We start from the raw sequence: 21,189 nt of genomic DNA, 5'->3' as shown, positions 1-21,189 counted from the left end.
TGAAGGATAATGTCATGACATTGACACTGAGTAGAATGTGACATTTACCGTCACCATATGGGATATCTTCCTCTAGTCTCCACAGAGTAACCCTCACTAGAGAAGACATTTTGGAGCCATATGCATCTAAAATAAGCAGACTCGAGCACAGAGCTGATGCATTGATGTCATTCATTCCTTGTACAGCCTTGATAACTCCTCCTTGCGACCTTCTTACTAAATATAACAATTCACGTATTGATTTGGGGACGCAGTGCATTCACAGCATGCCTCCACGATAATGACCTATTTCAACAGATTGCTTGTAGTTAAGTAGTTTTTTTCCTGTGTGTGCGGTCTTTGTCGTGAAGCCGCAGGAGGAAGAAGACACAGCCATTTGTTCTGAGCGGAGGTAAGACACAATATACCTTGGTTATGTGGTGTTGGCCAAGAGACTATAATGTATTTATGATGGTCTGTTGGCAACATACAGTAAGTACACATGTATCTTATATACAGGAACCTTATGCAACTGCATATGTAATCGATTTTATTAAATTTTTGGCATTGGGTTTTTATGTATGCTCTGAAGGCCACCAGGAGATGTTTTATGTCAACACGGTACAAAATTCAGAATCAGTTGGGCCTGCAAGCAGGGTGATTAAATATGGATCATTGACAGTGTTGTACCTCACTGCTATTAAAGTGTGGCAATGGGGAAAAGGGCCAATGAAAACCTGGCAAAACATAGCTTAAATTCCATCTGTGTGTACACTATGCCAGCAGGCAGGCTTCCCATTACTGAATGACTGGCTATGATTGAAATCATGGCTCTAATGTGCTACGTTATCTGTCAGTATAGTGTTGCAAGAAGGATGGGCATCAACAGGATCACTGTTATGCTATTCAAGGCAGCTGAGATCCTGGAATACTGTCACTGTTTTATCATAACAGTCGGGTGACATGCCTAAGCACCTCACTATTTATCTTTTGCCCTTCTCCTTTTTTTTTTTTGCCCTTTTAAATAACACAGCTGCCCCATCAAGGCGTGCTGCAAGCTGTCTGGCCTTGTCAGTTATGCAAGAGCATGCACAAGGAAACAATGCATTTGATACAGTATATCCTCCAATTTCAATAGAACAGTCTTTCATTTAAAACTCATTATTGGCACTTTGTTCTGTTATGCTCATTTCAGGATTTTGACCTCAATGGAAGTAATTTATCCAGAAGACTTTCTACAGTGGCATTGTCATCCGGCTGGGAGATTTTTATCAGTCACATCACAAAAAAACCCAGAGAACATAAGTCCTTCCTCCCTCTTTACCCATTCACCGACCTTCCAGGGACCGCCACAATCAGGCCTTTGTGGGTCCGGCTTGTCTGTCATCTCCCTGGTTCTGTTGATATGGGCCTCGTGCTGAGAGCGTGGTCTCCTCATACACTGCACTAAGCGCTGGCTAATTGAGCTTGTCGAGACAGAACCTGTTGTGTGTGTGCTGATAAGAAGGTATTTGACCTCTTAGGAGGCCCCTGGTGGTGCCCTGCAGAACACATTCTGTCCAGAAGAAGCATAGCAGCCAAAGTGTAGATCCTAAAAAACATCTCTATCTATGCTTGTTTTGTTGCCTCTGATAAAATACTCGGTATGTTGACACTGGAACAATAAATGGGATAATATGTTAATGATGATCACGCACAAGGAAACCTCACTGACTGTGACTTTGAGTGTGGGGTGGAACAGATGCCCCTTATCATCGAGTTAGATTGGACATTAAAAATCTGATAGACTTATCAAAGGCTGTTGATGCAGTCTCAGAAAAGAGCCCATAAAATATCCCCATTCAGGACTGCAACTTTGCTTATTCTTTAATCAATTGCTTATGTCTCTGGTTAAAGGAGTTGGCAGAGGTCCACAAATCGAAGCTCTTGGATGGATGCCTTTACCATTTCCTCATCAAACGTCATGCAACAGAGCAAGACTTGTCTGTGCCTCTCCTCTTTTCTCCTTGTCTTTGCCAGACCTGGTGAAATAGTTTTTGCACATTATTTCCCCCCATTTGCTTTAATCTGTTTGCAGCAACACATGATCAGCGTCTCAGAAACCCAAACCATTAAAGCCACACATGTTACACAAATTTACTTTAGTCCTTCATGGCATTTTCTTGAAAACCAAACCTATCTGGTATTCCAGCCAGGTAAAACATGTGTAAAGAATTTTTGCACATGGCATTTCATCCAGGTCTGCTATGGATGGGGATTTCAGTTTGAGTGCAACTGACATGACCCCTCTAGCCTCCCTGGGATAATCCTGCTGCCTCCAGGAACACAAGACTAATCTGCCACAGTCGCCCTTTTGCAGTTCCTCACTCATTTCAAGCTGCTTGAACTTCTGCAACACCCTCACTTACATTTGGCAACAATCATGCCCAAAACATTATTTTAACTTTGATGTGTGTGTTTACAGTAGGTAAATATGCTTTGAACGGTTCCTATCTGCCCTTCTTGGTTGTAAATTGCTGGTTTACAGAGGGCACAAACAGATGTAGTTTTGATGATTCATATGACTGTCAGTTCATGAATAAATACAGTAACTATTCTCTAGAAGGAGGCATCTACTCAAGCATTATATTTTTACAATGACCTTTTCAGCACCTCAGCATTAACGTCAAGGATGATCTGTGCAGGCCTGTATGGATATGTCAGATATGCAGAACTGGAATGTGTCGAGCTGTGCCAAGGGGAGAGCTATGACTCGGGGCTAGGTGGGCATTAAGGTTATATGTGCATGCATGTGAGACATGTATGATTCATAATTTTAGTCATATGACTAATCCTAATCCCGTAAATGATTGACGTATAGTCCCCAGAGACTCTCCACAAGTGTTAAGTATTGATATAAAAGCAACATTTATTGTATCAAGATGTGAACCAGAAATTAGACGATGAACAGTTTCCTCTTGACAGTGAATGAAACACCAGCTTTAAATATACCATGGCCAAAACCACTAAGCTACTAGCAGGATTGTGACAAAAAAATTTAAAACTGTCAGGTCAGTTTACTACATGAAGTTTTTCATTTAGGCTTTAACAGCCACTTTACAACATCACAGTAAGGCTGAAGTTAATGTTTCTGTAAGGCTGGTGAGAAAAAGAAAACTAAAATACACAGAAAAAGAACCCATGGCTTCCTTTCTTTCTCAAGTCCAAGTTGGTGAAGTCTACTTTGCCAGCTTGTGGTAGAGCATTGCATGTTCATACATGTTCATGAGTAGGAAGTAGGCCTTGAAGCAACAAGTGGTTAGAAAAAATGCAAACAAGAAACAAGAAAAGATACTTAAACAAAACCAAGTAAAGATCCAGTAGATAAATACATATTACATAAAAAAAAGATGTATTAACGAATGCAAAGTATTTTCACCTGATTGGTAATGTACTGTTGTGTCTGTAACTCCTGACGTTTTGCAGTGAGTTGAAACTTGTGGGGGGATGAGGAGCATCTTTAGTTACCCTCCAATCACCACTTATTTTCTTAATCACCTCTACTCTTAATCCTGTCAGATCTTTAGGAAGGCCTATAGCCAACATATCCTCATAATTAAATGACAGTATAGATCTAAAATTCAGCCGGCAAAAAACGACCTATAGTTACGTTTACGCCACCTAGAGGCTGTAGTAATGCACTCTAGAACGACCCATTGGACCGCAATATGAATTTTTCCAAAACCGTTACAAATCACTGTTAAAAATAATGATGTTTTATGATGTGACAACACTGTGGTTAAGGTCTGATTAGGTTTAGGCACAAAAACCACTTGGTGAGGGTTAGGGAAAGATGGTTTGGGTTAAAATGATCACTTGAAACATGGTTCATACTTACTTAAAGTTACGTAACCTTCACTGTCATTACAACAGGAAACACCACAACGTTACGGTTTTTAAAAGAATGTCCTGACTTGCGGTTGGAAACGGGGAGCAAACAGTGGTCTCCTGCAGCTAAGTCTATCAATCTAGCCATCCACCCAACCTGCCTCCTCTTAACAAGGCAAAATCACCTTATCAAGTCACCCTATATTGACGTCATCTGAACCATGTCAGTTCCACGGGTCATAATTACTATGACCGCTAGATGGCGTAAACATAACTATAGGTCATTTTTGCTAGCCTAGATTTTAGACCTATAGGCTGATTATAGCACTATGTGGCAATTGTTAAAACACACACACCCACCTGCCTCTTTTATTATTGTTATTTACAACACAAGGTAGTAAATAAATATAGTCAATTGTTTGTCATCCTATGCAATATTTGAAACTTTATCATGGCAATGAAGTCTCTGCAGCAGTAAAGAATAGTTTATTACTCATGTCAGCGCTATGTATGTCTAAATCAATACTTTGAATTTAATCGGTTTGTTTCCAAGGGGTGCCCATAGTGAGAAATGACTGCACTGCACACAAAGCAGATTGTTTACACTGGTGTTATACATATCTTTTATCTATTATTGTTCAGTTTTGTCAATTTATTGACCATGAGAAAATAAATATGTTTTTTCCAAACACAAAGCTGTTGCAAAACATTAGTGGAAGAAAAACAAAGATTTGATGGTACTTTTATGGTACATTCGTATTTTTATTTCAAAGTATTTTTTTATGGATTTGCCAACAGTATTCCATCAATATTCTTAGAAAGCAGTCATTTTGGTGCACACCATCCCAAAAAAGGGGAAGAGTTGGGTTGAAGGAATATATTGGGGGAAACTCAGCAGCAGCAGAGTTGCCAAGGTAACAGAGGGCTTGCCTGTGTCCCCCCCCCCCCCCTGCCCCAGCATTGGCCAGATCCCTCTCTGTGTGAGCTGGGTACTTAATTTCACTGACCCCCTGGGTCTGGGCTGCACAGCCTCCATTGATTAGGACAAATGGAAGGGAGACCAGCCAGCCAAGCCCCTCCCTTATCAGGGTTAAGGATGTAGTCATAGAGGGGGAGAAAACGCAGAGCAGGCAGATGAATAGCTCAGGGATCCCTTGTTTTAGATGAATCAATAACATATTTAAAGGCTAATTAGTCGATCTATTCACTCAGTATAAATTTGCTGGGGCCACCACCTCACTCTGCAGCCATGATTGGGCTATTTAATGTATTCCACCTCTAAATAGCAGCCATTAAAGCCTTCAAATGAATCTCCTCCCAACAATACCGGCCTTTTCAGGCGCAGGTGTAATGGTACAGGGAAGAGGTTTTGGGTGTGTTTTGTGTGTGTGTGTGTATGTGTGTCTTTGTCTGTGTGTGTGTCTGTGTCTCTGTGTGTTTGCAAATGTGTGTGATTTCAATCCTTGAGGTTGCATCTTAGAGTCTTGATATCATTTTTAATCCTGTTTTGGCGATTTAACTCTGTTGTGGCATGTCAAGGCTTGAATTTTCACCAGCTTATTATGTGTTTGACAAGCAAGCCTGATTCGGGTCACATAATCAGAGAGAGAATATACATGTACCACTGCCTGCATGGTTCACTTTGATCTAGTTTTATTCAGAGCAGCTTACACATTTTGTAACAGTTGTGGAACAATTAATTTCACAAAAAGCTTTAGTGTTCTGTCAGGGGAAAATTTGTCCTCTTACTTTCTGGTTATTGAGAGAACATGATGTGATTTAAAAAATGGTCCATTAAGAGATAGGTTACCTTTTTGTATAATTCTTAAGTGAAATGATTCTTAAGTGAAGTGTGTGTGTTAGGGGTGTGGATATCTGGGAATCATATGAAACGACTTCCAATTCTTGGGTTTCTGATTCAATTCAGAATCAATTCTCAATTCAAAACCGATTCTCGATTGAATGAATAGGAAAGGGGGCGCTATTTTCAGTCTCTTGCTCCAGTATACTGTGTGCCAAACCATTCACCGGTGTCGTTAGTCCATTGAAACACAATATGAAACATAACTGGCAATTAAGATAAATGGTCTGCAGCCTTTTCATTTTAAAAAGTTAATTGCATTAATCAATGAATTAGTTTGAAAGCATCTTACAGTCTCCTGCCCTGTATGAGAATAACAAAATGAGGGGGAGGAGGAGGCGGAGTGCTCTGCTGCGTTATTATTAGCATTATATCTCCAGCAGTGGAGAGCAGCCTCTCTGCTGCGCCGTTAGCTCCGGGGAAAGACGTTGTTGTACAAGATGCTGAGCTGGCGTAGGGTTTTTGAGGTGAAACAGACTGAGCACCGAGTTATTTTCTTCACCTCAGAGCTGGTTTAAGTTGTGTAATGCTGCAATATGTGTTGGTCAGCCGGTCTCGTTTGTTACTGCTGGAGTTCTTAATACTTAATGTTTGTCTCGCAAGGGTAATTATTTACTCATTAAATCAAAAAAATGCTTGCAACCACTGCCTTTTTAAAAAGATGAACTACAAGATAACTCTAGCGTGTGCATGCTGTAGACTGTCCAGGTGCTGCAATGCCCTCACAGTTGAGTCTCGCCTTTTCGTTCCATCGACATCACGTTATTAACTAACTTTTAGAAAATCAATTTTTGACATCTGTGAATCGATTCAGAATTGTAGGGGATTACAATCGAGATTCTTAGGTCAATCGATTTTTTCACCCACCCTTAGAGTGTGTGTGTGTGTGTGTTTGTGTGTGTGTGCATGCTTCCAAGCATGTGTGTGTACTTCTTGGATGCATGCATGCATGCAAAATTGGCGCATTACAGCTGTTGTTTTTTTTTTCCAGTTGTAGATCAGATGGATAATAGAATTCAGTCAGACTCCCCACTGCCTCATTAAATGCTTGTGGTCAGAAGAACTGATGTAATCTTTAATAAATACACCCCAGGGAGAGATGGCTGGATTAAAATCCAGTCTATGAACATGATACCCACAGTCCAGCTCAGGGTAGCTAATGTTTATCTTTTGTGCTTTCTTTGAGGTGTGTATGTGTTTTTTTGTGTGTTTGTATGTGTGCATTGGAGGGTTACACAGGGACAGTGACAGGATTCAACACCAGCTGCTCCTTGCAATGCCACCCCCCTAGCCTCCCTTCCTTCCTCCCCTCCTGCTCCCCCTCCCCTGTGACACCCCCCTTGTCCCTACTGACTGGACAACACGCAACCCCTTTATGCCACCTGTCCATCAGCTAGACTGCACCCTAGGGAACCTCTGTCATAGAGCTTGGAGGTGCCGCTTGCTGCCTTTGTTTGGATTCTGGTAAAGTCCCCCCCTCCTTCACCCTCTCTCCTCTCTTTCTTTCTCACTCTGTCTTGCTCTCTTTTTCTCTCGGTGCTGTCCTTTACAAACACAGACACACAGAAAGACACACACATACAGACAAGTGATTGCCACTGTCAGCTATTTCCTACATCTGCCTCCAGGCACAAAGGACCCACCACCAGCCGCAGCACCGCCCCCACTACCCCTCTCTTTGCATGCCTCTCACCTGTACCGGCTAGGATGCCAACAACTGGGGCTTTTGTGTCAGGCAGAAAATGCTGGCTGTTGAACCAGATAGGGAAGATTGAAATCAACACGAAGCTGATGATATTTTACGAATTTCAGCAAGCTACAAAACATTGAGTTAACTTTAACACATTGTTAATCTCATGGACTGGGCAGCATAATTCATCCTGTATTGCATTTTATCTCTGCCAATCATTTGAATTCTGGACAAATCCGCTGTATGTCTTCAATGGGTCACCGAGGTCATTGATTTGATCCTCCATTCGTTCTGCCTTTCTCCTTCCTCTACCTTATCCACATCTTATCCTCCACCTCTTTCCTCCACCCCATCCCACTGTCATCAGCAGTCTGAGACTGTGATCAGGGCTGTAAGGTCCGGGTGCAGCGTGCGGAACGGAGCGAGGAAGCTGCCTTACATGGCAATGGCTCCTGTTGCCCTAGCAACTAGCTGTCCTTGAGAAAAGGGCGCATTTGGGGGTTTGGGAGGCTGAAGCTCTGACAGCCCCAGTCAAAACTCATAAAGAGTTCAGACACATCGATCTGTGTGTCTAGGAGAGGACATACTGTAACCACAGTCCTCTGTGCAAATGCCTTAAAAATAAATTTATGAATAATAGGCTTAGAGAGTATTAAGTATGAGTGGTGTGGAATGTGAGAAATTGTCTGCAGGAGGGAAATAGTTTTTCAAGGATGCAGCTCGTCATTGCGCCCACTGTACAATCTTGTGCAGTGAGTGCATCTTTCCAGAGATGTTCTGCTATTCTGTGATCTGTTCCCATGAGGACGAAGGAGAGGTTGGGTGGAGTCTGCTCACATTCTTTTGTTTGCATAAACAATGACAGCTTAACACTCTGACATCTGATCACTCCTAAGTTGCCTCATTTACCTATGTCTCAGATTCGAAACAGTGTACGCCCACTCAGGCACTGCTCTACATGAAAAGACAGGTGTCGTTTTTTTTTTTTCTCCCCCCCTTCCCACCATCAGCACTGCTGTAGCATTACAAGCACAATAACTGATGCTTGGTGTCACATGACAGTGAAAGTTCAGTGTCTCTGATTTCAGCTTGTATGGAATGTTCAGTAAGGCCAGACTGTCTTTGTTTGGGGGAGAATAATTTTATTCAACAGAATTAACTCCCAGTGAGACAGGGGACATCATTGAGTTAGCGATTGCTGGTGGGCGGTTAAAACATAAAAACAAAGCTAAGGCTGTTATTGTGTAAAGAGATTTAACATTTTAAAAGACAAACTGTGATGTAATTTGGTTTAACCGAGTCATCCTAAATTAGGGCTGCAATGCAATTAATTCTTAATTGTTATCCAAAATGATTGAGCTGAATTAATTTGAATTAGGCTTTTTTATAACCACTGAACACCACATTCATACATCTGCTAATTCCCATCCTTATGCAAGCAGCCACAGAATTTGAATTAATTACCCTTTCTGAGGCTCATTTGGTGGTCAGATTACACAGGACCATGCCATAATTTCAAATTATGTACCATTATCTGCATTAAGTGACACTTTTTCCAGCTCCGGTAATGATCCGTCATTACAAATAATGGAATACAATGTTGCTGTGATGTGGATTCTGAAGGTTGACAAGCCATCTTAAATGGAGATTAATGCCGACAGAGGGGCCTGCCTCCTGCCACACCCCAGCCATCTGCAGCCCAGTGTACCGAAGGGGTCCACTGGCAACCTGATTGGACCCCTACATCCTCTGGAGAGCAAGCTGTCAAGTGATCTGCCTGCATGAAATGACCCTTTCCGCTTTATTCCCCACAACCACCCACCCTCTAGCCTTGTTCATATCCCTGCACTGTGCGTATATGTATTGGCTCACATGCCTGTAATTTAACCATTCCACATTTGTGCTTCTTTTCCCCCATGCTGAAAAAAAAGTGGGAAAAGAAGGAAAAAAAAAAAAAAAAGGGGGAGTGCTGTGAAAATTCCAGACGTTATTACTGTGCTGCATGCATGGCTCCAGTGATACTCCACTTTCATCTCTGTTTCCTCCTCTATCGACAGATGGTAGTTATCAGACAGTATGGAAATACTGTGGTTAAGATAGTTTTCATTGATTTTTTTTCTCCCTTTGGTATTTATGACCTGATGATCATCATGAGAGCATTGTGGTCTTGAACAGAGGGCCACTCTGCCAGCGTTGTTTGAATCAAGAAACTAACGTATGCCACATGGGAATGACGCACTATCTCCAGAAACGTTGAATATTCTGGAGGTGGAGTGGTGAGCTTTGTGTGTGTTTGAAGGTACTACAAACCATGTACTGATGTATAATTGAGCTGATTAACTGATTAGTCCAACAACAGTAAATTTATCTAGATTAATCATTTAAGTAATTTATCAAGCAAAAATGTCTGAGTGTTCAGACAATTTGCTGTTTTTCTTTGTTTTATATTATTATTAACTGTGTATCTTTGGAGTTTGGTCTTTTCGGTGGACAAAACAAGCAGTTTGAAGTTGTCACATTGAGCTCTCTGAAACTGTGATGGGCGTTTTGCACTATTTTTGACATATTTATATTATAAATATAAATAATGAAGTATGTATTTAAAGATTAATGGAGAATGAAAACAGTTGTGAGCCGCGGCCTTAGTAGCATACCTGTATGTGTATGTTTGAGCAATGGTACGATTCTTTGAAAAGGTATGTAAAGTTTGTTAAGGCGGGAAATCTGTGTATGTGTATAGTATGTCTATGCCATGTTGCTTGCTGGAGTTATTTATGGCATAAGTTAAGGAGATAATGAGAAATGAGGTCAGTTAGTGGGAAATTAATTTACACCTGTTGTTACATGACTAATATTTCCCTTAAGGAGTATTTTTAGCTGCCACTGACTTTCTTAACAGTGCTGCAAACTACTTTTTGTCCTTGTGGTGAGCTTTATGTGCCACATACTATATGTTAGAGGTGTTGAAATTTCACACAAAAAAACACAAAACATTACAACAGAGCTACCAGCTTGAAAGTGTGTCTTTAAATGATAACATGCTTGTCTTGAGTCAATGACATTTAAAAGCAGCGCCCCCTATAGCACTGTTTACTCAAGCCCCCAGGAAGTGTGCTGGTGGTCAAAAGAATAGCTATAAAACGGCAGATACATTTTTTTGAGCATCAAAACACCTGCAAAATGACTTGTTTCACTATCAGAATTTGATACATTCGGTCCGATAACATTTGGAAAGTCTAGAAGAGCCGCACCATTGAATCAATTTATCCCATTCAAATTAACGGAGGGCTAAATTGGAAGTTAGCAGACTGTTCTCTAAATGATGAGGACCCAACTTCAGGGATGGTCCATCTTGGGTGCAATATGACGTGTTTAAACTGGTAATGGAAACGCAAATCAACGTGGCATAGTTTGACCCAGATTGGACAAAAGTGCCAATGCAAAAATGTTATAATATTAGTGGAGTGGAGCAGCGAACTCAAGCAGTAACAAACAAGACCAGCTGACCAACAAACACTGCAGAACTTAAACAACTTAAACCAACTCTGAGGAGAAGAAAATAAGTCTGTTTCACCTCAAAAACCCTGCGCCCACTCAGCGCAAGATACAACAATGTCTTTCCCCAGAGCTAACGATGCAGGGGAGAGGCTGTTCTCCACTGCTGGAGATATAACGCTAATAATAACACAGTGGAGCACTCCCCCTCATTTTGTTATTCTCATACAAGCAGGAGACTGTAAGATGCTTTCAAATTAATTAATTAAATAATAACTGCAGTTAACTTTTTAAAATAAAAAAGGCTGCGGGCCATTTATCTTAATTGCCAGTTATGTTTCATATTGTATCTCAGTGGACTAAGGACACCAGTGAATGGTTTAGCACACAGTATACTGGAGCAAGAGACTAAAAATAGGGCCCCCTTTTCTATTCGTTCAATCGAGAATCGGTTTCGAATCGAGACTCAACTCTATATAGAGTTAAGCCCCTGCAGTATGGGCTGAAATTATCCTCTGGGCAGTGGCCAGATGGAATTTATTAGCAGCTTCCTTCTTTATGGTCTCTGCTTATTTATGTGTCGATGTATATGTATCGGAAGAAGATGGAATTAAATGAGCTCTGTGTGTGTGTGTGTGATGTGTGCGGGGCAGTGTCCTGTGTGTTTTCAGTATCCTGGGAGTGTGCACAGTACACATCTTGTTTCTGTGTGTGCTTTGAGCTTGAGCCCTCCCAAGGGGCCTGCACCCACAGAGCTCATTTCCCAGGTGTCCCAAATTTCCAGCTAATCTGCTACTCACTTTGGCTCCTAATCTGTCTCAGAGGTGCCTGCTGGAGGAGGATTGGGGATGTGAGCTCTGTGACAACTGCACAGGAGATGCAGCTTAGAGCGAAATGCTGAGTTACACAAAGAGAAAAGTCACTTCCCAATCACCCCCCTATCCTCATATACCCCATGACACACAAGACCCTCAACATACACAAACACACAATCACACAGCAGTTTGAATGAATGCCTATATTTAAGATGTCTGGATCAGCAAACACGCATTTGAGGGGTTTGAAAGCACAAACAAATCACGTAACTCTCAAAAAGCTCACCTCTGGTTGAGTCTTTGAATTGTCAGAGCTGATGTGAAGCATTTTTTCAAAGCCTGAAGTATGGAATTCACCTCTAAAGTTAATGGAGTTAAAAGTGGCACGTAATAATTAAAATAACTACTTGTAATGTTTTTTCCTTTCATTGGGTAAGCCCACGAAAGTGCCTGTGTCCTTTTTTCAGTTATTTTAAGTGGTTTGGTAATTGCTGCCCTGGTTGCTTAAAGTTGAACATTTCTTCGTTACAAATGTTGACATCAGTTTGTTAGAAAACAGCCCATCTAAACGACCCTGTGCTATCCTTGAGTTTGAGAGTAGCCTGATTTACACCTTGTAGGTCATCAGTGGTCAATCTCACACACTGGCACTGTCCTGGCTTATAGTGTGAGGAGCCACGCAGAGTCCCAGACCTGTTAATTGCACCAGACATGGAAACCTAGAGGGAGAAATGAATATCTCATTTGTGTGCCAGTGTGTGTGGGGTGAAGCGAATGCCAGTTGTCTAATAGCTTTCACACAAGCCTGATTGAATTAGACAGCAAGGAGGACTGTGTTCCTAATTGAATTGCAGAGACCCTGTGTTGCAAACAGTGCTAGCTAGTGTTCCCCATGGAAGTGCTGGGCAGAGGGGGGACAAGCTGGCTTGTCCTCACTCCCAGAACAGAGACACAACTCGTGGCTGCTCTCCGCTGGTTACTCTGTGGTCATGACTGCCGCTTCACAAGGTGACGCTCTACATACATGTGACCAATTCAAAGGCTGATGGTCTGTAGTTGTGGTTGCAGGATGGTAGAGGTAATGAGAGAGCTTCTGCAAAAGCTAACAGGTTGTCTAAAACAAATTTTCTCCTCTGAGCATCAGTGGTCTGTCTTGTGAAAGAAACACATCTATTTACGATAGCCTCTGATCTGTCCCCGCGATGATTCATATAAACTGTTTTTACAGACAGCACCAAAGCAAATAGAGGCCCAAACTTGTGTGTAGACTGTAGCGGCCTCTTTGGTCACAATGGAATACAGGGAAATACCCAGCATCCACGCACACACACAATCCCTCTGACGCTGGCCATTTTCACCGCTTTCAGCACTTTTTCCTGCTGTGTTCACAAAACCTAGCACCTCTGATTTTTTTTTTTTTTTTTTTTTTTTTTTTTTGCCCCTCCAGCCTTTTCTCTTTCACACCCCCCGAACACCACACATACACACACCTTGCCCGTCTTTGTCTCCCTTGTCTCTTCTTTAATGGTGTGTTCATTAAATAAAGCAGTTTTGGGGGGAGGGTGAATTCAGTCCTGAAAAGGGGGGAACGGCAAGAACAGGGAAGCGGGGGCTGAAGGGGTGTGCTGTTGTTGCAGCAATGCCCCAGACTGCTGGACAAAGAGTCTTTCTGTTGGGTGGTGTAGATGAGAGATGGTGGGTGAAAGACTGGGTGGACGTTGGGGTTGTTTTTTTTCTTCTTTTCCTCAATAGGTGTGGCCTTAGGCTGGATTACCTGGTATCAGCCATCTGATTGTCTGGTTGTGAGTGTACAGCACTGCCCAGGCGGCCATCATGGCAATGTCAAATGTCCAGTCTTTGTTTGGCCTCTCTCTATGTGTGTGTATGTGTGTGTGTGTGTGTGTGTGTGTGTGTGTGTGTGTGTGTGTGACTGCTGACCAAATCAGCATTCATATTCACCGGGAACTCAGAAGTGTTTCCAGTATGGTTGGTCGCATCGGAATTGCAGCTGAAAACAACATTCCCTGCTTTTCTCCGTCTTTCTTCTGCGCGTTTCTCTTCTCTCTTACACACACACACACACACACACACACACACACACACACAAACAGTCACACACAGACACACATACTTTGTAGGATTCAGATGGTTTTAGCTGCAGGTCTTGTCTTCAATGTGCTATAAATCTCCCCGGCTATAATATTCAGGAAACCTTTGAAACAACCAGCAAATTACCTGCTGTAAAAACTGACTAGCACCCTGGCCCGGCAACTTACCTCTCGCAGCTCTCGCAGCACTGTTTTTATTCAGTGAGTCTAGCAAAAACCCCTAATTAAAGCCTTTATGTCACTATATGTTATTAGAAGTCATAAACATGGACAGACACAAGCAGCTGGAGGTTTGGTGTGCGTGTGTGTGTGTGTGTGTGTGGTGGGGTAGTTGGGGGGGCGGGGGGTGGGTATCTAGATTGAGTATTAAGACTCAATACTGGATTAAAGTAATGTAATACTTAGAATGATCAAACAACATTGGAAGAAAAACTCCCACCCCAATAGCAGGAGTTTTCACTTGTTTTTCAAATATGACAAAAGTGAATATGCCTGCACGGTGCCTGGAACCAATTTGAGGTGATCTGGACCTTTTGACATGGTTAACACTAAATTGAGTCTGAAGTGTTTATAAATTCCCTTAAAGCTTTTCTATGTGGCTTTTGTTCTTGACTTATTGCCACATTTCATTGTTTGTCCCAGTTCTAGCATCCACGTTCGCAGCCCCCAGAGATCTTAACAGAAAAACACGGCATGTTTGCTTGATGATATTAATGATATTAATAGCGGTGGGTTTTTTTTTTTTGTTTTTTAAGTATAGGAAACAGGAACAACAGAGGAGCTGCTGTCAATGAATATTCTTGCAGTAATTAACTCTTCTTGCCAGAAGGATATCTGAAGTTAGAGGAAACATCCAAAAAAACAGCCTTTAGCTCTCGCATGTTGAGCAAGACTGCCAGGACGGTGATCAAACAGCTCAACAGCAGCAATCTGGGCAGGCAGGGAGGTAGGGAATTAAAGCTCTGATCTGTTTTTTAATCACCGCTCTCCGAGTCTCTGCTTCCCTACATCTGACACCAGACAACTTTGCAACTCTTAAAATCTATCATCTAGGTATAAAGTGGAAATTCCCCAAATATTTCCCCAAAATAATGACCGTGGCAGGGCAGAGAGGCATGCCAAGACATATAATACAGTGTCCTCTTGAACTGGATATGATGGTTTTTACAAATACTTGTTTCATGGATTCTTTTAACCTTTTTAGGTACCAGATGGTTGCACCTTGTCTTGGAGGCAACGCTACAAATGACAAAAAATTCACTGTTAAATACTCAGATGTCAATTCTGTTTATTTTTATGTAATATAAAATTTTGTTTGGCTCTATCTATCCCCTGTCTGGTACTCCAAGTGAGACAACACAAACCACCAAGCTAAATATTTGAGAAAAGATGTTAAGAAGCAGACAACTTATATTTCATGAACAGTTGCCTGATATGTGTCTGTTTTAGTTGAAAGTGAAAGTTAACGTCCTTTTCTGTTTGTTCAAAGATACTTAAGGATTTTTTTCAAATATATACTTTATTTTTACTTTTCAAATTTTAACATGTAGGCCTACTTGTAAAATGATATATAGACAAAGTGCAAAACCCCTTAAAGTAAAACAAAGACATCAAAGACAAAAAATAAATATATCTGCTGAAATAACAGTAGATAAAACACAAGTAATAATACAGCAATTGAAAGCTATTTGTGAGATTTGACCATTTATGGTATTAAACACACTTTTAAGCATGTATGAAAACATAATGGGATTTTTTTTCACAAGCTATTAAGATAAATAATGCCTAAGTCAAATCTAGAATCCATATAAAAACATTTTTGTTTTTTTGTTTCTGTCCTATTTGTTTTTTGCAAAATAATTTAGCACACCAGATGAAAGGGCCTTTGTCTGTGGATGTTTGGTCCTTGATGGGAAAATCTGCATTACCTGAAGCTTTATAAGTGCTAATCAATTATATTCTTTCATTTTACTCCCCATGCAGGTTTTAAAGTCATTGTTCTGATTGTTATGCACAGTCTGCATACTGTTGCAGCACATACATTCACTGTGGGCACAGTAACACGCTGAATTCCTTGGCTCAAGAAGTCCCAAACACAAACCTTCCCCACCTCTCCCCTCTCCTCTTTGTTTCCATCCCTACACTTCTCCTCTCTTCTTCGCCCCCGCCACCACTTCTTTATGCTGTTTCCTTTGGTGTTGCTCCTCGGAGCGCCGCACTCCCATAGACCTTACTGTGCCGCAGAGGTTCGATCCCAATTCCCCACATAGCTGTTGCCTGGGCCTCATTCAGAGACTTTGTTGACTGGCAGTGTGAATGTCCAGGCCTCACGTTTCACTCTGTACCCAAAACCTTTTCCCCCATCAATCATGGAAGAAGAAAAACATGTCAAAGCTAATACGTCATGATGAGATCTTTAAGGTTACTTCAGTTTTATTTTGAAATAACTCTTTCTGCCGCTGACATTTGTGATAACCAAAATAAACCATTACAAACGAGCATATTGCTTTGTAACTCTTTTATGTTTTGCACAAGCGGGTGTACAATTTAAAGCACATCTTTGTTTAAATGTCATCCATCTCTCCTTTTTCTTGTACTGAACTCAAATATGCTTTACACAATATCGATTTAATGAAAACATCTTCTCTTTTAAACTGCATTAGTGATGCTGTTTTTAATGCACCCACTCTCAAATAATATACTTCGGTCGATCATATTGAACCACTTATACTCTATCCTTGAAAACATGGCATAAAAAACAGCTAGACTAATAGAATTTATCAATCTACAGATTCAGGAGATTCTCTTGAATCTTTTGAATCTAATAAACAGGAGGACTAATAGAATGTATCAAACTTTAGTGTATCAATAAAATCAACAAGAAATTATTTTTCATATCTTATTTATTTGTAGAATGGTATTAATTTGCTATTGCATCCAATATCTGTCCATTGTTTTCTGTTTTATGTAGTGTAGTCAGATTTAGAGGGTGATGGCTCTATGTAATGTACTTTGAGGTAAAAGGGAGGGGGGGGGGGGGGGGGGGGAGCATTAATCCCTGGCCTGTAGGGTCTTTGAGTACAGTGATGTGTCTGTGTAATATAAACATTGGGATCGGATCCGGACTAATTCTGCCTTGTGATTTGACCTCCTCTTAAATGGGAGTTGCAGCTGCAGATTTTTCCATATTCCAGATGCTACAGCTGAGCTGTAATTGCCAGCACAGCCTCATAATGAAATGATGTCTGTATTTTTATTGCTTTACAATGGAGAAAGTCATGTAATAGTATGTTTTCCGGAACATATATAGAAAATAAGGGAAAAAACAGTTCCCATGATAAGTGAGTCAAATTGTTTTAAATACTATAAGCACAAGAAATAAGTGCACATGTCAAAATCAGCTTTGATAGTGTGATTTAAAAAACAGTCCTATGAACCTACCACAACTAACTCAAAAATGATGTAAGGAAGAGAACCATAAATTCAAGGAAAAGCAGCTTATTTCATTTCATCAGTCAATAAATAATAAATAAATATAAATATATAATAGGAAAAACAACAACACTGACAGACCTGAGGGGTTTTAACTTCAGATATGCAGCGTGTCCCGGGTCTGAATTTTTCACGTTACTGTACTCTCAACACCTCTGTATTTTCTTCTTTATCGGAGGGGCAGGTGGGAGCTGGATTACCTGAAGCAAAACCGTCACTGGTTTTGCCCAAAATAGAAAAAAAGGCTCTTGACATGGTGCAGGTGCAACTGCTGGAAAAAAAATGTTATTTTTTTAAGCAGTGAAGGTTTAGGTGGAATGTAACTGAGCAGAGGATAAGGGGATTTCACAGATAGTAAAGGTTGTTTGTTAATCATCACGGCTGATGCTTATGGCAAAGCACAAACAGATTTACCCAATATAAAGCATGTGATTCACCCACTCACAGGCAGATGTGCAAATACAGATTTTAATATCAACTGTGGTGTGTGTTCATCATTGTCTCTATCATGAATGTAACTTTTCTCCCAGGTTTCCATAGAGAGGCCCTTAAAAGGGCTCTTAGCAGGGCACTTCAGAGATTTCTTAGGCAACTAGAGCATGGTGAATAATTCAAAGCAAACTTACAACATGTTGCCTTGTTGACATATCTGCTGAGAGTTGCCTCACATGCAAGGTCTCACTGTTGTATTTTTATATGTCGGGTTGTGTGTTTATTGGGTTGCTTTGAATTCAGGTCACTCGATGGCTTCTGCTGTATCGGAAAATGTAACCAAACGGCCGTTACGTGTAGTTCAAAGTAAATCAAGTGAAATACTGAAGTGATAGCTCAAACTTTCCATGTTTTTCTCTTTTTCAAACAGATTCAATTGTATATGACTGCTATATTTAACTTGCTGTTTATTGTATGGTTAACGCTGGCCCTATTATTGCTGAAATGATTCGTCATAAGTAAGTCATTTATCGATTGACGGAAAATGAAAAAAAGACTTTTACTTACCTTGGGCTCTGGGAAATTGTGATTCTTTCACTATATCTGATCATTTATGGACAAAATGATAAAGTGAAAGTCCGTTCACATTGTATCCAGTGCTCAATATGAACATTTTTCTGATAGAAAGAAGTTTGTGCTAAAAAAAAGTTGTTTATTTTTTTTTCCTTGTGATTCTCATACTTATTCTCTTTTGTCTTTCAGCTTGCCCCTCAGGCTTTTTCAAGCCGACTCAGGGAGACGAGCCTTGCATGCAGTGTCCCATCAACAGCCGCACCACCAGTGAAGGCGCCATTAACTGCGTTTGCCGCAACGGATACTATCGCACCGACTCAGATCCCCTCCAAATGCCGTGCACAAGTATGTATAGAGCTGAGGTTGTTATGTGTAAATGCACACAAACACACATAGGACATAGAAAGGAATATGTACTGGCAAAGTCTTTGGTGTCAAATATGAGCTCTTTGACACATACACATTTCACACCCGCAAGCAGAAGAGCCCCGGGATCAAAGGACAGTGGTAGTCTGTGTAACTCCAAACAGAGAAACCCTGTCAGAGCTGTCCCTCACACGAATGCGACGCTGACATGCCCATAGTGTGGCTGTCCACAGATCTGACCCAACACACAAGGCTCGGCTGCCCCTCCTCAACATCACAGAGCCCGTACTCCAAGCCAGACCAGAGGTTACTGGGCCAGGGCGCGTAGCTTTGTGAAGGGGCAGGCACGGAGAATGAGCCCAGGCGAGACTCTCTCTTGTCATGCCAATGAAGCTGTTTGAATTTGAATTTGAATTTGAGGCTGACACCAAGGTTGAGAGAGAGAGAGAGAGAGAGAGAGAGAGAGAGACGGAAGGATAGACCAAAGCAAAAGTGAGCAAGGGAGGGGTAAAGTGTGAGGGGAAAGACACGTAGAAAGAAATGAACAAGAAGAGAGAATTCGAGAGGGAGGGAGAGGGCTAGTGTGCATGTGAGAAAGACAGAGAATCAGTGCATAGAGTGTGGTCTAACTAAAACAAAACACGGGTGAGTGAGAAAAAAACCCCTTTCAACATTTTGGTAGTGTTTTTTCCTCACTCCCTCTCTGCCTGTTGAAAGGGAGAGAGGAGGGAAAAGATTTGATGGTCTCCAACAAAGGAGATTTGCATAAGCCTGGCTCTGGGAGTCGAGCAGCTGTTGTGAATGAGAAAGCAGCAGTGTCACGTCACCCGTATTAAGCGCAGCAGGGCCCGGCCTGATTAAAGCAGGGGAATGGGCCCATCAGAGCAGCCCGCCAGCTAATGGGGGGGATATTAGTCCTCCTCCCCGGGAAGGAGATGCCAAGGAGGAGTTATGTTTCCTTGTATGAGAGACACCAAGAAGGGCACTCCAATGGGCTTCTTTCCAGAGCCGGAGATCTGTTAATTGCTGCCAATTAAATATACGAAGTGATCGATTCAGATTTCGGATGTTGTGGGAGGAGTGGAATTGTTTATCCCATTAGTCTTGGAGGTTACGTCTTCCATAATTAGGTGCACATGGCTGTAAAAGATAAACAGTTCTCATTGTTTATTTGTTTGGCCTGTCACTCAACATGTAGCACCATGTGGAAAGTTTCCACCCCGTAATGCCTAGTTTCTAAGAATGTCTCAATAGGAGAAACAGTAGGTTTCTCTCCACTGGAGTAACTCTATACGAGGCTCCATGAGAAAACTGTCAAGAATAGATGTTAAGAAAATACTTGACAAAGTGGACACCAGCATGGAAAATGAGATAGCGTAAATGGGCATCCCGAGGGAAGAGGCAGTGCCAGCTTGGAACACTGACAGCCCAGAACTCAAAGAGGCTATAATACCTTAGTCGGCTTGTCGATTTTCTCTCCTCCTGTTTAGGGTTATTTAAATAAAGTTGGTAATTATGCCCTCCACACCATAAAGGACACAATACAGCTTCCATTATAAAAAATTAGAGCATTTCTATAGAATCATAGATGCACTAAGCACCTTGAAGCTGTGGCTTGTATGCATCCATATTTTCCTGACACACTACTATCTGATCAAAGAACTTGCTTCCCAAAATATCCATGCATTTATTTGATCCCTCAACTCCATAATCTCTGTTGTGTTTTTCAGCTGTCCCTTCAGCTCCGCAGACTGTCATCTCCAGCGTGAATGAAACCTCTGTGATGCTGGAGTGGATGCCCCCTCGGGATTCGGGGGGCCGGGAGGATGTAGTCTTCAACATCATCTGCAAGAGCTGCGGCGGAGGCCGGGGAGGCTGCACCCGCTGTGGGGACAACGTTCAGTTTTTGCCCCGTCAGCTGGGCCTGACAGAATCCCGGGTCTACATTAGTGACCTGTTGGCCCACACACAGTACACGTTTGAGGTGCAGGCTGTCAACGGGGTGTCAGATCAGAGCCCCTACTCCCCTCAGTACGCCTCAGTCAACATTACCACTAACCAGGCTGGTAAGTGGGCCCATCTGTCTTTTTCTACACTTTATATTCCCAGTGTGGTTTTCTCTTCTCTTCTCTTCTCTTCTCTTCTCTTCTCTTCTCTTCTCTTCTCTTCTCTTCTCTTCTCTTCTCTTCTCTTCTCTTCTCTTCTCTTCTCTTCTCTTCTATATTGCCCTTTCCTCTCTTTTCTCTCTTCCATGTCTATTTCTGTGCTGCTACTTTGTTGCTTATGCCCTGTACAGTACCTCTTCATCACACTCATTCCTCTACAAGCACATAATGCACAGAGCATAGACCTCCACTAAGTCAGTTTCTTTCCTCTCCTGTATGGTGATGTATGCAGATTAAGGGCTCTAAAACGGGAAGGAGAGTGCTGTCGATGATGTGACAGACAGAATGTGATGGCCTACTGGTCTTTACAGTGTGACCTCATCACCATGTTTTTTAGACAGTGGAG

The 21,189-nt window shown here is 41.7% G+C and overlaps 1 protein-coding gene across 4 annotated transcripts in view; it reads left to right on the top strand.

Annotated features, from left to right (window-relative positions):
- ephb2b (eph receptor B2b) overlaps nt 1–21,189 on the top strand; it is a 124,752-nt gene that overhangs the window by 71,180 nt on the left and 32,383 nt on the right. For all 4 annotated transcript variants that reach the window (XM_067586511.1, XM_067586509.1, XM_067586510.1 and 1 more), the window contains exons 4-5: nt 18,502–18,657; nt 20,409–20,744. In XM_067586511.1, the coding sequence (XP_067442612.1) occupies nt 18,502–18,657; nt 20,409–20,744 (492 nt within the window). The remainder of the gene's footprint in view (nt 1–18,501; nt 18,658–20,408; nt 20,745–21,189) is intronic.

The sequence above is a fragment of the Thunnus thynnus genome, chromosome 4 (assembly GCF_963924715.1).
Source record: "Thunnus thynnus chromosome 4, fThuThy2.1, whole genome shotgun sequence".
NCBI lineage: Eukaryota > Metazoa > Chordata > Actinopteri > Scombriformes > Scombridae > Thunnus > Thunnus thynnus.
The sequence above is the reverse complement of the archived record's forward strand: the minus strand, read 5'-3'. Positions and strand labels throughout refer to the sequence as shown.